Here is a 16,683-nt window from a genome sequence, read left to right as displayed (position 1 = left end):
AGGCCCCCTTTTAAAAAACTGCAGGTGCTCAGACCCGGTGAGACTTGGCCCACTTAAAGCCCTAAATAGCAGCTACTTCAGTGAAAAGGGACAACATTAACAAGTTGTTACAAGGAACATTTTATGAATATTCCTTCAAAAATGCAAAGCTGAGGTGACGAATGAATGTCAGACGGTGGTGAAAATCTTCATAGCCATGTCACCTAGGAATGTGCCCTAGCAGTCCCGCTAGATGACTGACTTTCAGTCAGAATTCAATCCTATAATCCTGTTTGCCTCGGGAACCGGTTTCGAATGCATGCTGGGCTTGGTTGTGGAAGGCTTTTCACTTAAAGACAGAATTGTTCAATGTGACAGTCATGTCACCCAGCCCTGTTATGGTATTCTTTTGATGCACAAACTACACATAATGGAAATGTGGTAGCTGTGACCTGTGGAGAAGCTACTTTGGCAAAGTGAACTATGGACTGGACTAAAAATTAAGCAAGCTACTGCCACAGTACCACTGCGTAAGGCCTTTGGGCAAGTCCTGTGCCAAGTTCCTATTTGGCACAGTTGTGCCCTTCAGCTATGCCCCACATCTGTTGACTAGTACACCTTCTTCCTTTTGCATTAAATTGTTTTTAAAATGTGTGAATTTAGATGCTAATAGGTGGATCCCGAAAACCTTTTGGGCACAGGAGCGCTATATCAGTGCCCACATAATTGTATACAGAAACTCATTGCAGTAGCATTTGCCCACATTTTTACTTTTGTTGGTAGAGGCAGGAGGGCATTAAATCAGAGACTTTCTAAATATCCTTCAAGTATCAGATCCCTATCGGCAATCTAACGCACAACCAAATTTATGACACACACCCTTGGAGGACAGGAGAGGTTCGAATCCCTCCCCTAATCAGTGCAAAAAAGGATTCCACTCTGTCTGGAAGTCTTTGTGTCGATCCACCAGAACTCTGGAAAGCCTCACCATGGTCATGAGATCCCATAGCCTCTGGTGTCATTCTGCTGTAGAAGTAGGGCTCTTCTTTGTCCACTCTGGTGCAGGTGTTATGTCCCGGGCCGGCTTTAGTGCTGGTGGCACTCAGTGCGACAATAATTTTTGGCGCCCATCTATGACTTCTTACCCAGATTCCCTCACTATCACCAAGGCAAAAGTTCCACGCATTTCTCCATAGCCCCTCTTTGAAATACATTTACTTTGTTTTAAAGCGCTTGTAAAGACGAGCTTAACTATTCCACTCAGATATACACATAAAATACAGCTCTGTTCTTTACATCAGGCATATTAACCCTCTGCGCTACTTTATGGCGAGTCAAAACTGCCACTAGACACAACTCCATCTCTCTCTCTCTAGAAGGAACATTAATCACAAGAGCCATTATGACATTTTTATTGCTGCCTGAAAGCTGGGCGCACAAGGAACTCTACAGCAGGTGCTTTTAAACTGTACATTATTGATGAACACAGCGCCCACCAGAGGTCAGTGCCTCCTTTCAGATCAGCGCCCTGTGCGGCTGCACAGGTCGCCCTGCCCTCGTTATGTCTGCAGCCTCTAAAGAGCTTCTCATAAGGAAGATAGGGGGCCTGAATGAGCCTACTCAAGTGTAGGGACTCCCCCTAAATGTCAAGGATTCGCAGACACGTGGAAAGAGGCAGGGCGTAAAAACCTGCGCATTTCGCTCTAAGATTTCAGGATCTTGGCCTGTGATAGAAGAGCGACTAGGCAGGTAAGAGTGGGGGTGCAGTGCTATGCAGTGTAGTGCAGTGTGGATGTTTAGTATTTCCATGTAGATTTATAGTCATATATTTGTAATGTTAATGTTTCCGGTGAAGACACTTTGAGTTTGCCAAGCCAACTATGGTACATCTAGACACAAACACGGTGGCTCATACAGAGATCTCCTGCAAGCTAGGGTGTAGCTCTCCCGCTGGTCTCTCCCTTTCTTAATCACTGCAGACAGGAAAATAAAAAAGATTATTAAAAACACAGACGGACAGGGTAGGGCTGGGCGATGCCCAAGAAAGGTTTTATAATGAATCCTGGACTGATGCAGTTTTGGGAGGGGTGATTCCTGTGCAGGAGACACCACTGTTTCAAAGTCGGAACATTTACCAGGACTAAATGTTCAGAATCACAACCCGAAAGGGAGTGTACAGACTTGGAACATACCAAATGATAGCACTGTGTAAACAGACACCACAAGGAGGAACTAGGACTCGACTTTGTCAAACGTTTATTACTTTGTACATGCACACAAATAACTCTACAGAGGCGTAGATACTGGGGCATATTGCTCAGAGAACCAAATTAAATGTTTCTTGGCTACTACATTTGAAAAACACTCACTCTGATGTACTAAACACACTAAGTAGAGCGTTCATTGCAGTGCCATGGTTCTCACACTGATGTTGACTCAGTCATACTTTGCACATTCTATAAGGACAGAGTCATTCCCCATTGCGTGTGGCACACACACACTCACTCACTCATTCACTCACTCAGTCTCACTCTCTCTCAAGAGGGAAGGGGTTTTAAAAAAGCTCCTCTCCTCAAACAAAATTCAGAAGTACTTTCAGCCCCCCCCCCCCCTTATTGTGAGAACATGCCATATTGTCTAGGCAACCCACAGTCATAATCGTGGGGAAGGGGTTTGAGGTATAAAGCTATCATTGGAGCTGTGGGGTTAGGTGCCAAAAATATAGCACAGGGTTTGGGACTCACAGCTAATGGGCAAACAAAAATGGACCATATTGATGTGGTAAACCTAGAATAATGTGAAGCTAGAGACCCCCCTCGATCCAGAAAGTAAGGTGGTGAAATTTGGCATGTGGTATGGTGCATCGCATGTGGTGAATGTCATGAAGACCCATGTCAGGTGTGGGATTTTCAACCAGTCCTTGCTGTTTAGCATACTTTGGTTGAATTTCTGGTATTGCAGTTATACAATTTCTGTTACTAGTGCAGGGCTGAGAGTAACACAATACAGTGGCCTAGTCGCAAATGTAAATTTGGTCGCAAAGTATGTATAAAACAAAGTTTATCTTAATGACACCCATGAGGACATCACAAGTGATTCCTGGCTGATGTAAGGCCATTTATATGCGTTGAGATATCCGCCAGGAGTATGTCGCTCCCCACACCAGTAAATACCACTAAAGAGCTGGGGCAGTGGGCATTTCAAGGAAAGGTTACCCTTCAGGGGCGTAACACAGGCCCCCGCGGTGTGGGGCGGCCCCGAGCTGCAGGGGGCTCCCTCAACACAGTACTTAGTCGTGAGCGCTCTGTATTAAATCCGGAGCGGGGGCCCCTCCGTGTACATTGCAGGGGGGCCCCTTAAACATTCGTTACGCCACTGTTACCATTGGAAGTGTGTGAATGTCAACAAATATGGACATTTGTCAGCATTCATTCACTGACTTCTTTCCTTCCCTTTCCACCCTAGAAAGAGTTGGATTTTTACTATCACCAAGTGCTGGCATATATTATTTTGCAGGGTGAAAAGGTGACTGGATCACTTCCAGATTCACTGTGGATGTAGGAAAATGTCCTTCTTTAGGCTGAAATTATTTTCCAGATATAGAAAAAAGGATGAATGTTTGAGTTTAAGCAAGGGATATTGGGCCAGAAGTACGATCACTCACAATTTGCGACTTGCAAAACGGAATGTACTAATATGTCTCAGAGACATTTGGCGATTCCCTATGGGGTCGCAAATGACCCGCCTCATCAATATTCATGAGGCAAGTAGCAATTTGCGAGCCATTGGGAATGGGCTACAATCACAGGGATTGTGGCCTGCTGGGGACAGCAGAGCACCGTGTCTGCGTTTGCTTTTAGAATAAAGCAAAAAAAAAATTCAAATCAGCCCGTTTTCCTCAAAGGAAAACGGGATGCATTTAAAAGAAAAGTTTTCTATTCATTAGGTTTCTCCTGCACAGCACTTGTGCATGTGAAATCTACTGTTTTTAATATAAACTTAAAAAGAGCTTACATTCTCCTCTCTTTCTTGGATTTTCATTGGTTCCTGTGCGTGCCACTTACTTTTCCTCCTTTTCTATTGGCTGTAGCATATTTCCCTGCATTTACCTATGTGTGTTCTTCGTTGACTTCTCTTATCAATTTCCAATAGCCGAAATACTGTTAACATCCGCTTTGGTGAAGCTATCTTTTATTAAAGTGTTTCCTTTTTGCTTTTCCGTCTTGCAGCAGATTTATATAGCAATTTATGGAGAGATTAAGTGATTTGTCCAGAATCACAGGACGTTGAGCCGCCGAGACTCGAACTGGGATCCCAGCTCTTGAGTCAGCAGCTCTGGCTGCTGTACCACATCCTCTCCCCTTTAGCATTGCTTGTCAGGGAGCTCTTTCCTTCGTCCCAGATGATGATTGATAAAACCAATTTTTATTAATCACATAGCAGAAATCAATGCATTACCAATGCTGGTTTGCAATTTTTTAAACACCGTTTTAAAAGTGTCTTTTCAGAATCGTGGCGCCATTTACAACCCACCCCGCATTCAGCCTCACAGCGAATACCCTGACCCTCGGTGGCATTACCGACCATCGCTCACTGTGCCAATAGAGCCACATCTCCTCATCTGATCTCTTTCTAGCATGGCTTGCAAAAGCTGTTCCAGGAGGAAACCTCAATCATACCATGTGGGTGCCCTAGCAGCTGCCAATAAATCAGGTATAATCTCCCTTTGACAAGCTAAGATGAGAAACTGGAGCTTTAAAGCCCGAGATCTTTCCTCATTAGATAGCTGCAGCATTACAGTAATTTTTTGTAATTTTTCTTACAAAAAGAAGATACTTTGCTGCGCATAACTCAATTTGCCCTTCAAATGTGATTTGCTGCAGCGTGATTCTCTATGGCTCACGCAAGATTCTTTTTTCACCTCTCTATTTGATAAAAACGATAAAATAAAGGGTCTTTTCTTCCACCTCAATTAGATTAGGTTTGTAGGGCATCAGCTGAGCAGTGGCAGCTGCCACGGAACAGAGGTGGTAGGGCGAGAGGTGGATTAAAAGTAAACTTACCTTCTCCGCTGCTTCACCGCACCGCTGCACGCCTATCCTGCCACACGCCTCTCCTATGTCTGTTTTGCTGGATGCACTGGAAGCACCCAGGATTCTGGACTCTCCCAGCCAATCGCAACGCAGTGTCCTGTTTGGATGCTGAGGCAGTGCCTGGGGAGGCTGGGCATGTACTCCACAGGGCTGTGCAACACAGCCCAATGGAGAACTTGCCAAGTGCGCATGAAGGTTTGGCAGGCCCTAGAGGACCAGCCAACCCATCATGTTCAGTTAGAGGAGTGCAAACCACTCCTCCAGTGCTCTGGCGTCACAGACCCCAGCCCCGCACCGACTCCCGCATAGAATTGTTTTGATAATAATGTCCTGTTCTCATCATTTTCTTTTTCTTTTTTGCACTGCAAATAGCAGTGGGGCGACACTCCTCCGCCACTGCAGCTGAGGTCATTTATTCTTTCTTTTTCAACTTTCTGCTCTGCTTATATGTTACGGACAATTGCATCATACATGTACTTTGACCTTTGGGCGCTATGCTTGTAGTATTTGGACTCCAAGCATGGCCAGAGATGAGCCAATGCAGGGATGTCTCCAGGTATGTTAAGGCAGCACTTCACTGCATTCCATGCCTCTGGCAGTGCGGTAACTAAGTGCACAGCCATATCAAGGGGTGCTTGCACTTCAGTGACAGGTTTGTAACACATTAGGCATTAAAATAGAGGAATCTACTTTATTCCAAAGCCACACCAAGGTGAGCGCTTGTACAGCAAAGACATGATTCTGCCGCGGTGCACCAATACATACTAGGATAATCTCACTGCAAAGCGTCTCCAGGTGCCAGAGTGTGCACTCTACACTCATTTGATGCAACAAGATATAGCTTGAACACAGCCAAGCCAGTATTTGAGTGTGTAAAATAGACAATACTGTCTCAACAGCACAACCATCTGCAAATGAGTCCATTTCCTCATTGTAAGTCTCATGTCTTTGACAGCTCAGATTTATTTAGCACAACTTATCACCCAGAGAGATTAAGTGATTTGCCCAGAATCACAGGATGTTGCACCGAAGAGACTCAAACCAGGATCACCAGCTCTAGAGTCAGCAGCTCTGGCTGCTGCGCCACTTCATCTCCACTCCCATGATACTTGTCAGGGAGCTCTTTCCTTCATCCCAGATGATGATTGATTAAAACAGCTCATTATTCATCACAAGCGAAACCGATCCCTTACCAATGCTTGTTTTTCAAGAACAGGCAGTGGTCCGTGGGACTACTGCCTGCTCTTTAAAAAAACAATTTGTTGTCAAATACAAAGGGGCAGGGGTCCCCTGGGGACCCCTCCCCGTTTGCGACTGGCTTACCACCAATTTGAAAGTGGAGGCAACTGTAATTGTTTTGCGACAGCATTTGGGGTCGCAAAACAATAATACCGCCCCCTGCGACTCGCTATTAGGAAGGGACACCCTTGGCATGCCTCTTCCTAATAGCTACTCGCAAACCCTATTTTATGAGTCGGTAATTGGTTACTGACTCGCAAAACTGGGTTTGTACATGCTGCAACCATTTAAGCTGTCGCAAACTGCCTGATTTTCCGTTTGTGACCGCTAAAACGGTTGTACATCTGGTCCCTTATTCTCTGCCATGGACAAATCTGCTGATGGGACTGTAACATAACTTCACCACTAGTACACCTGGAAACCTGTGCCTAGTGCAGCTTTCAAGGGTACTCTTAGGAATGTGTGAATTCCAGAAAGTATGAAAAGTACATGTAGGTGGCGATCATTAACCGTACTTTTCCCACCTTCATTGTGAATGAGGCCCACTGAGAGTGTAAGTTAAAATGCCAGGACCGATATGGCTTCCCTTTCAAAGGACACTTTGAGAGTTAGCAGGGAGTCATGGGTCTGTAGGAGGGCAGCAGGGTAGCTCTTCACTTCCAGTATAATCCCTTAGTCAACTGGTTAGGTTAGGAGTTCTTCTTTGATTGCATACATCATATCATTGGAACATCTAGGTTATAGGGCTCATGTGATCAAAGGTTTAAGGATATGTAGAATAACTGCCTGTCATCTTGCCAGAAGGTTGGTATGCAAGAGTGGGCAAGATTATATGCCATTCACTTTAAAGTAGGCCCCTGAGCATATTTCTGTGGCATCAATTATACATGTGCACTTGATAAATACTGTTAGTTGGTAGCATTACCTTGAGAGGCCATTATTTCAGAATGCTATTGAGGATAAAGAAGGTCTCGGTGGAGTGCACATCAGTCATATTATATAGTAACACTTTCTTAAGAGTGGTACCTTTGAATAAGTACCTGATAATAGCTCATGTCCCTTTGATAATCCCCGGAGAGCACTTGCGTGATAGTGCCTTCCTGGCACTAAGTCTCTGTGTGCAACATCCACAAGCTTTACTCCCTGCGATTGATAAATGACACTGATTAACTAACAATGATGGGAGAGCTGAGGACCACAGGACAGCTTCTAGATGTTTAAGTCATGTAGAGAGTATATAGAAATGAAGACAGTTTGTTTGTAAAATAGTCCTCATAGAAGATTCTATTACAAATCACAAATTGTAAAACAAAATGTAAAAACTAGATATCACTCATCTACAAAAAATACAGTATAAAAAATTATTATGGTACCCAACAGAAGATAGACGGAATGTATTATGATGTGTTTTACTAAATTGTTAGTGAAAAAATAACCTATAACTATGTCCCAAAACATGCTCAGTAGAACAAGTATTATTACATAAGTTCCTTTTCCAACACCTTCTTCAAAATGTGTCTGTACATTAGCTATGACAATTCGAATACCGGAGTGTAAAGAACATTTCTGTAAATATGCAAAATAAAAGAAGGCAATCTAACAAAGATGTGATTTTTTTTACAGAATTCAGAAAATCCCCAGACAATTGCAAACATAATGAAAGCACTGGATGAAAATGAAGATGGAGAAGTTGATTTCAAAGAGTTCATGGCTCTGCTGTTCAAAGTCGCCTTGGCGTACTATGAGGCAGTGCAGGAAGACCAACCACATGGAACACAAAAGCAGAAAAAGGAAGAGAAACAATACTCAGCGGAATCAGAGAAAACTCAAAAGGAAGATCTAAGTAAAGTACATAAACCGAAACCTGCAAAAGAAGACCCATTGCAAAAAATAGAGGAGGTATATGTGAAACAAACTGCACCACAAGAGCAAATATGTCCATCAAAAAAAAAGGAGGAAGATAAACAGGGAGGTCTGATCGCCAAAACAGACCAATTGCAAAAACAGACTCCACTTAAAAAGCAACAGGAATTTCAGACATTGGAGTCTCCTTCTTGGAAGCAAGATTTTCCTAAACAAGGAGAACCCATAAATCAGCTAGAAAAGGGTGTGCCAAAGACACAAAAGGAAGAATCACTCCCAAAACTCAAAGAACAGTGTTCATCACCTGAGAACAAACCAAAGCCACCCACAAAAATTGAATCTTCTAAAAAGTCAGATGAACCGAAGCAAGTTTCATCTGAAAAACAAGGTGATTCAACCCACAAGCAAGCATCATTCGATACCAAAAAGGATGAAATATCAAAAAAGGATGAGGTACAGTTGAAGCAAGAGCAAGTTACACTAAAAACCCAGGAACCTTTAAAACAGGACCCTCCTCAAAAAGATCATGAGACATTGCTGAAAGGCCAACCAAAACACGATGCATCGCAAAAGCTAACAGATCTGCCAAACAAGGAGAAAAAAGTTTCCACAAAAGAAAACATTACAGACGATGTGTCCACCAAACAAGATTTACCAAAAAAGGATCTCGCTCAAAAACCTGAGTTGCCAGGTGAGAAAAAAGTTCTTCAGAAAGAACTACAGAAACAAGATTCCACAAAGACCCAAGAGGTACAGAAAAAACAAAAAGATCCATTGGAACAGCAAGCACCTTGCCTAAAGGAAGATCCCTTGCAGAAGCAGCAAGTACCTTCACAAAAACAAGCTCTATCCCAAACAACTGAATATAAAGGTCTAACAAAGGTGCAGGAATCATTAAAACAACAAACATCTCTAACGCAAAATGTTTTATCCCAGAAGGAAAATTCATCACAAAGCCTACAAGATAAACTGCAAATACAAGAGCAAGAAAAGAACACATCTTCCCAAAAGAAACATGACGCACTCAAAAAGGACGATTCAATAAAGCAAGAGCAAAAAGATGATAAATCACTAAAACAACAAGATCCAATACAAGCAGGCAACAAGTTAAATAAAATAGATCAATTGGCACAAGGTCCTTTTGAAAAGTATGATTCGGCACAGTGGCAGCCATTATCTCTCCAAAGTGATCCTGTTTCCTCTGGTAATCAAAAAGAGCCATCTCCATCACAAGAACCATCACAGAAGGAGAAACCACAAAAACAAAAAACAGAACCTGAGAAACAATCAGAGGCAACCACCCAAAAAGGCAATGATTGGAAATTCCATGGTTTACAATCAAAACAAGGTGCACATGAAACAACAACAACACATGAGCATCCATTACAAAAGCCAGATATTTTGCAGAAACAATTAGCATCGCAAAATGAAGACACGACAAAAAGTCAAGCACTTTTAACAAAAACAGACGTATCAGAAAATTTGGCAAGCCAAAACAAAATGGTAGATATGTCACTGAAACAGCAGAAATGTCCTTCTGAGAAACTAGATGAATCAGAGAAAAAAGAACCTACTAAAAAGAAGGATGAACTTAAAACACAAGGTCCAACTCCAGAGCAAAAAAGTGTAAGTCAAAAGCAAGACTCGACAAAACAATTAAATCCATCACTAGAAGACAACCAGTCACCAAAAGCTGGTTCATTACCTAAACAAGATCTGCATGATGTGCATGGCTCTTCCCTGAAACAAGACGATAAACCGAAAAAGCAAGATCCCTCAGCAAAACAACATTCAACAGAGAAGGTTCCATCACCAAAAGAACTGCCAGCTCAAAAGCAACAAGACAAGCATCATGTATTGCCAGATCCATTGCAAAAGGGGGATCAATGGCAGAAAGCAGACCTTTCACAAAATAAGGACCTAAACCCACAACAACAAGAAGTCTCTCATAAACTAGATTCTCCAAAAGACAAAGAACCATTGCCTGCACAGAAAGGAGTACATAAAAAGCAAGGATCTCTAAAGAAACATCGATCATCACAAAAAGAAGACCCATCCACAAAACAGAAAGACCAGTCAGAAAAGTATGAGCCCTCGCAGAAACATGAATTGTTGCAAACACAGGAGCTGGATCAAAAGCAAGAAGACCTCTCAAAGTCCTTACACATCCCAAACCAAAAGGCAGATACACTGCAAAAGAAGGATTTACAACAGAAAACAGAAAGAAGTGATCTTTTCACAAAACAAGATCCATCAGAAAAACAAGGTGCATCTCACAAACCTCAAGACTCATCCCCAAAACAACTGCCAGACAAAAAGCCATCAGAAAAGCATGGCCATATACAAAAAGTAGAGAGCCCATCTCCTTCATTTCCTTACCCAATTAATACAGTAGATAGCAGCAAAAAGAAAGAGTTGTCACAAAAAACAGATCTAAAACAGAAGTCAGATGTATCAAAGGATCAACAGATTCCAGAGGGAAAACACGACACAGCAAAACAACCATATGATATTGTAACACCACAGTTTGAAAGCCAAAAACTAGATACATCACTGAAGGATCAGCCGTCTATATTAATACCTCATACAGAATTAGATAAACAAAATCAAACACCAAAGGATGACATTCCTAAAAAACAAGATTTGTCACAAAAACAAGGACAACCTATCAAAATACAAGACCAAACAACAAAAGAAGAAACACAAAAGCATACATTGAAATGGGCAACCTCAAAAGATGAACCCATCCAATTAGCAACCCCAATGCAAAAACCAGATCAATCCAAAAAGGCAGACACATATCATACACCAAAGGAAACAAATAAGAAAGATGAGCTGCTAAAACAAGACACTTCCCAAAAGATGGATCAATTACAAAATAAACCCTCATCCCCAAAACAAAAAGATCCTTGGGGGCAGGATTTCCCGAAAACTCAACAAGAACCAACTAAAATACAAGATGTATTACAAAAGCAACAAGCGGAGTCATCTGCAGAAAAACATGTCTCCGAGACACAACCATATCTTTCCATGAAACAAGATATACCAAACCCATATGGTATGTTCCAAAAACACGACCCACAAGAGAAGAATCAAGACTCACTGAAGAAACAAGCCACATTTAAAAAAGACGATCCAAATAAAAATCAAATCCCTTCAGAAAAGAAAGATTTGTCAAAAGAAGTATTGAAAGAAAGTAAATCTAAAATTACAGGTCCAGAAAAAAGCCTGGATGTCACACCAAAATATGAACCAAGCACAGAAATGAGTAAATTTGAACAAGATCTATATAAAAAGCAAGCTACATCAGAAAAACAACTACATTTATCCTCCGATCAGTCCATCTCACCAAAAGAAAATGCAGTGAAGCATGAGTCCACACAAAAGCATGGTCTGTCTCAAAAGCATGAAGCTGGATTTAAGCAGGAGTCAATCAATAAGCAAGACCCACTGTTGCCAAATTCCTCACAAAAAAATGATCTACTGAAGAAAGCAACACAAGACCAGAAAACAGACTTTCCACTGAAGCAGCAAGATCAATCCTCAAAGCAAGAGCTATTCCCAAAAATGGATATGTCTTCAAAAAAAGAAGAAACAACTCAAAAAACATGTGATACATTGCACAAGTCACCCAGACAGCAAGAAGGTAAGGAAGATGACCCAACAAAACAATGTTTTCCTTTCCGTCAACCCTCTCCTCCACCTCCTTATCAGCAAGTCATTGCCTCTAAGGAGGATTCAACTAAAAAACAAGTTGAGTCAAAGACATATGATTTACCAGGGAAAAAAGGTGGATTATCTGAAATTCAAGAACACTCTAAACAAGACAGTGACAAAAAACGTGATTTACAACAAAAGCAACAAGATCTATTACAAAAACAAGATGCAAACAAACAGGAAGTAGCAAAACAGTCTTCTTCAGAAATACAGAAGCAACCAACAAGTCCACATGCTTCCACACCGGTGTTATCTCCGAAACAAGGCCCAATCAATAAAAGGGAGTCTTTCAAGAAAGCTCAGTCTGAAGAATATTCCCCATTTCAACGGCACAATACAATACAAAAGCAAGAATCATTAAAAGAAGATCTTTCACATGAGCATGGTAATGTGCAATACATAGACACGCCGTTCAAGAACTTGGAACTCTCTAAAAAAGATGAAAAAGCAAAAGGAAACATATTAGAAACACAAGATCAACATAAAAAAAATGATTCAGTTGAAAAACATTCAAACCAAAAGCAAGAGCAATCTCAAAAGCAGGATGAGTTACAAAAAGGACAGTTAAAACAAGGCCCAACTCAAACAACAAATTTGCAAGAGGTACCTTCTGAAAAGCAAAATACAGTGAAACAAGGTTCCACACAAAAATGTGACCTATTTGAGAAACAGGATGTAACCAAAAGTGTGTTACAAACAGATCAATCACAAAAGCAAAGTCCATGGAAAGAGGATCCAAGTCAAAAGACTCCACAGAAAGGAAGCTCATGTCCAAAACGAGACACACATGAACAATTTAAAAATGAAGATCTAGCTAAACAAGACACATTTAAAAAACAAGATCTAGTGAAAGATGGCTCTGGTCAGAAGGAGAATTTAGGTAAAAAACAAGATCCATTTTGGAAACAAGATCCTATAACAGAAGATTCATCTAAAAACAAAGAACCAGTTCAGAAATGGGATCCAGCTAACATAAAGGATCCTGTAAAGCAAGAACTACAAGCAAACTTAGATTCAAAGGAAAAGGATCTGAACAGTAAACCAGATGAAAAGAAACAAGGCCCAGACCAAAGTTCAGCTAAAGGGAAAGAAAATCAATCTAAAGAAATGGATAAAATCGAAAAAGATGTTTCCCAAAAGCAAAGCTTTTCCCAAAAGCAAGATGCTCATGTAAAATCACAGCCATCTCAAACAAAGCATCCAGAAAAACAAGACCAATCACAGAAGTTAGAGTTAAGTACACAAGAACTGGCGAAAGAAGATCTGTCTAAAAACAAACATCCACTCACAGATCAGCATAAAACAAATGATACACTGAAGCAAGACCCATCTCAAATTAAAGATCCCCAGGAACAAGAATTATCTCATAAAAAAGATAACTTAAAAAAGGAGCATTCTCAAAGACATGACCTGGAAAAAGAAGACCCACAAAAAAGACATGATCAAATGAAGCAAGAAGCATCTCAAAAACAAAATAAATCCCAAAAACAATCTACAGCCCCAAAACAGGGAGAAATTAAGCAAGAGGCTTCTAAAAAAACAGATCAAATCAAACATGGTGTTCCTGAAAAACAAGATTCAACCACTGAATCAGCAATTAAAAAAGAAGTCTCTGTGACACAGGACTCCACAAAAATATCTGACTCAGCAAAAAAAGACTCTATTAAAATGAAAGATTCAGCTCAAATTCAAGCTCCATTAACATATGACACTTCACCCAAGAAAGATGAAGCTAAAACACAACCTAAAAAGAAACCAGAGTCACCTGTAATCCATGATCAAAAGCATGATGCATTCAAAACAGGGTCATCACCAAAAAAGGAGCCACTGCAACAAGATGCATCTAAAGAACAAGATCAACACAAACAAGATTCAGCTGAAAAACCACATCATTCAAAACAAGATCAATCTCTAAAATATCTAAAAGGTGACTCTGCTCAAAAACATGATCAGAAACAAGATCGCTGTGAACCACAATATCAATTAAAACAGGATTCATCTGAAAAACAAGATCCACTGACACAAGATCCTTTACAGAAAAAAGATGAACTTAAACAACAGGCATTGCAAAAGCAAGAACCTTTGAAGAAAAGTTCCCAACAGACAAAAGATGATCTAAAACAAGGTCCATCAGAAGTAAAAGATGGAATAGAAAAAATTGTGTCTCAAAAACAAGATCTAGTGAGAGAAGATCCATCTCAAAAGCACCTGCTAAAGCAAGATCAGTCTGTAAAACAAGAACCACTGACAAAAGATTCATTAAAAATAAAAGAGCCACTAAAACAAGATCCACTTCAGAAACAATATGACACTCAGAAGCAGCAAGATGAAATAAAAAAACAGGCTTCAATAGAAAAACCCGACCTATCCCAAAAAACTGGCATGTCTTTTGATAAAGATCTTCAAAAGCCAGCTGCATTACTAGAACAAGACCCATCTAAGAAACAGCCAGACCCTTCCAAACAACCACAGGATGTATCAAAAATATTGCTGGCTGCAATCCAAAAGCAAAACACACAGCTCAAAGAATATCCATCCAAAACACAGGATGTCTCTGAACAAACACTGCAGAAAACATCATATGGGTATAAAGAAGGTTCATTTCCCAAACAAGGCCAATCTCATGACTTTGGTGATACAAAGCAAATGCACCAGGAAAAGCCAGAACAATCATATGGTTGGCGGTTGGAGCTTCTAGACCCACCAGTAGACCCTGAAGGTAAACCAAAAGAACTTGATTCATCTCAAGCAAAAACACACAAGACTATACCAGCCATGCACGAGAAGCCACTAAATCCACCAACATATGAAACAGAAATATCTAAACAATTTACACATCATGTTATCGGGCCCCAGCTAAACGATCAATCATTATATTCACTGTCACTGCAGCAAGTTCCAATGCCACAGCAAATACCATCCCCAAAATACCCTTCATCACCAGAACCAAAAGAACATCATCAAGAATTGCTAGGGAATCAACAGTCTTTTAATAAACCTGCTCATCAAAACCCTTTAAACCAGCATGATGCAGCAAAGCCACATTTACCTACACCTCCACATCTTGGGCTGCCCCAACAGCCACAACCACCCTTACCCTACCTTGGGCCACCTCAACACAAGCAACTACCATCTCCACACACAAGTTTACCACAACAGAAACAACCACCATCATTGCTGCTTGGGCCACCCCAAACAAAGGAAGCAGCTTCACCAAATCATGGACTTGCGCAACTGAACAAGCCATCATCCACACATCCTGAGTCACCTCAGCACAAGCAACCACCATCCCCAATTAGTGAGCCAGCCCAAGCCAATACAATGCCATCTCAAAAGCTGGGCCTAGCCAAACAAACAGAAACATCATCTCTAAATCTAGGGTCAACCCAAACAAAGGAAATACCAACTTCAAGTATTGGGTCAGCCCAACCTGCACAAACAGCATCTTCAGATCTTGCCCTCACCCAACCAAAAGAAACACCATATCCAACTGCTGGACCAGCCCAGTTGAAAGAAAAATCAACATCAAGTCTTGGATCAGCACAACCTGTAGAAACACCACCGTCAACTCTTGGTCCAGCCCCACCAAAAGAAATACCATCTTTAAACCTTGGGTCAGATCATCCTAAGGACTCAGCATCTAAAGATCTTGGAAAATCCCAACCTAAGGAGCCACCAACTTCTCCACATCTTGGGTTTACCCAACCAAAGGAAACACCACCTTCAAATATTGTGCCGGTCCCATCAGTGGAAGCCACATCTAAAAATCTTGGGTCAACTGAGGCATGTGAACAGAAGCAACCATCACCTCTGCAACCCCCTAAGTCACCACAAAGTCAGAATTTGCCCCAACAACAGCAGGAAAAATCAAAGCAGTTTAGATGGCCATGGCAGTCATAAAATATATCCTACTGGGAAACAAAATGGGACAGCAGAGCAGGACTAACCAAAACCAATGGAATGGAACTTCAGTGAAACTATAAATACACCAGTTGCTAATCACAATTATTATGCAGAGGGTTTAATCTGTCAAAGTTAAATATTGCTACATACACATGCATAGAAAATATGTTATTGCTATTGGACATGTTATGTCTGTTGTATTTTTCACGTTTAATTAAGAAGTGGAGTCTATATCTCCACAGGATACGTTACATTTTGTATTATTGTGTAAATTCTTTTCATTTCCAAGAAGACAATATCTCCATCCCCTTTTAAGGAGGTTGAAGTTTAGGCATGCCAGGGTGGCAATCTTGTATTTACAGCTGTTGCCAAATGTGTTTACCTTATGCAATGATAAGCTTTTTGCAAGCGGCTTATAGATCTAGACTTTCTAGACCCGATTGAATTGTGCTCGGTTTGTACCTATGAGGTACGTTTTATATCTATAGTATGTACTGTTTATGAACCTGTGAGGGTTTTTGATTTGCTCTTCACTTTTTTACGGGTTGTGTAATAGTCTTTCCTATTATCTTAACTTATGTTGTGTCTTTTTAATGTCTTTTGAATGTATGATTGTATCTTTTATGGTGGCATTTGCTTCCGAATAAAGAAAGAATTATTAAGAAGTGGAGTCAACAATATATGAAAAATTCAACAATGTATGAGGTTTGCAGTGTACTCTGCCGGACCAGCGGTTATAACGCTTAGGTCTTAGTTTTGAAAGGAATGTTTTGTAGCAGCACTATAAAGACAAAAAAAAACCTCTGTGAAAAATAAATACTCCAAGAAAATGTGTTCTACAACCCTCAGGTCACAGCTGCAAATGTTTCAAGTGTGTTCTTTTTTCGAC

At 40.9% G+C, this 16,683-nt stretch overlaps 1 protein-coding gene across 1 annotated transcript in view; it reads left to right on the top strand.

Moving 5' to 3' along the window:
• Positions 1 to 16,459, top strand: part of LOC146772930 (uncharacterized) — a 49,921-nt gene extending 33,462 nt beyond the window's left edge. The window contains exon 3 of the mRNA XM_085637494.1: positions 7,935 to 16,459. Within this exon, the coding sequence (XP_085493620.1) occupies positions 7,935 to 15,791 (7,857 nt within the window). The 3' untranslated portion in view covers positions 15,792 to 16,459. The remainder of the gene's footprint in view (positions 1 to 7,934) is intronic.
• The last annotated feature ends 224 nt before the right edge of the window (positions 16,460 to 16,683 follow it).

Source organism: Triturus cristatus, chromosome 12, assembly GCF_964204655.1.
Source record: "Triturus cristatus chromosome 12, aTriCri1.1, whole genome shotgun sequence".
Classification (NCBI taxonomy): Eukaryota; Metazoa; Chordata; class Amphibia; order Caudata; family Salamandridae; genus Triturus; species Triturus cristatus.
The sequence above is the reverse complement of the archived record's forward strand: the minus strand, read 5'-3'. Positions and strand labels throughout refer to the sequence as shown.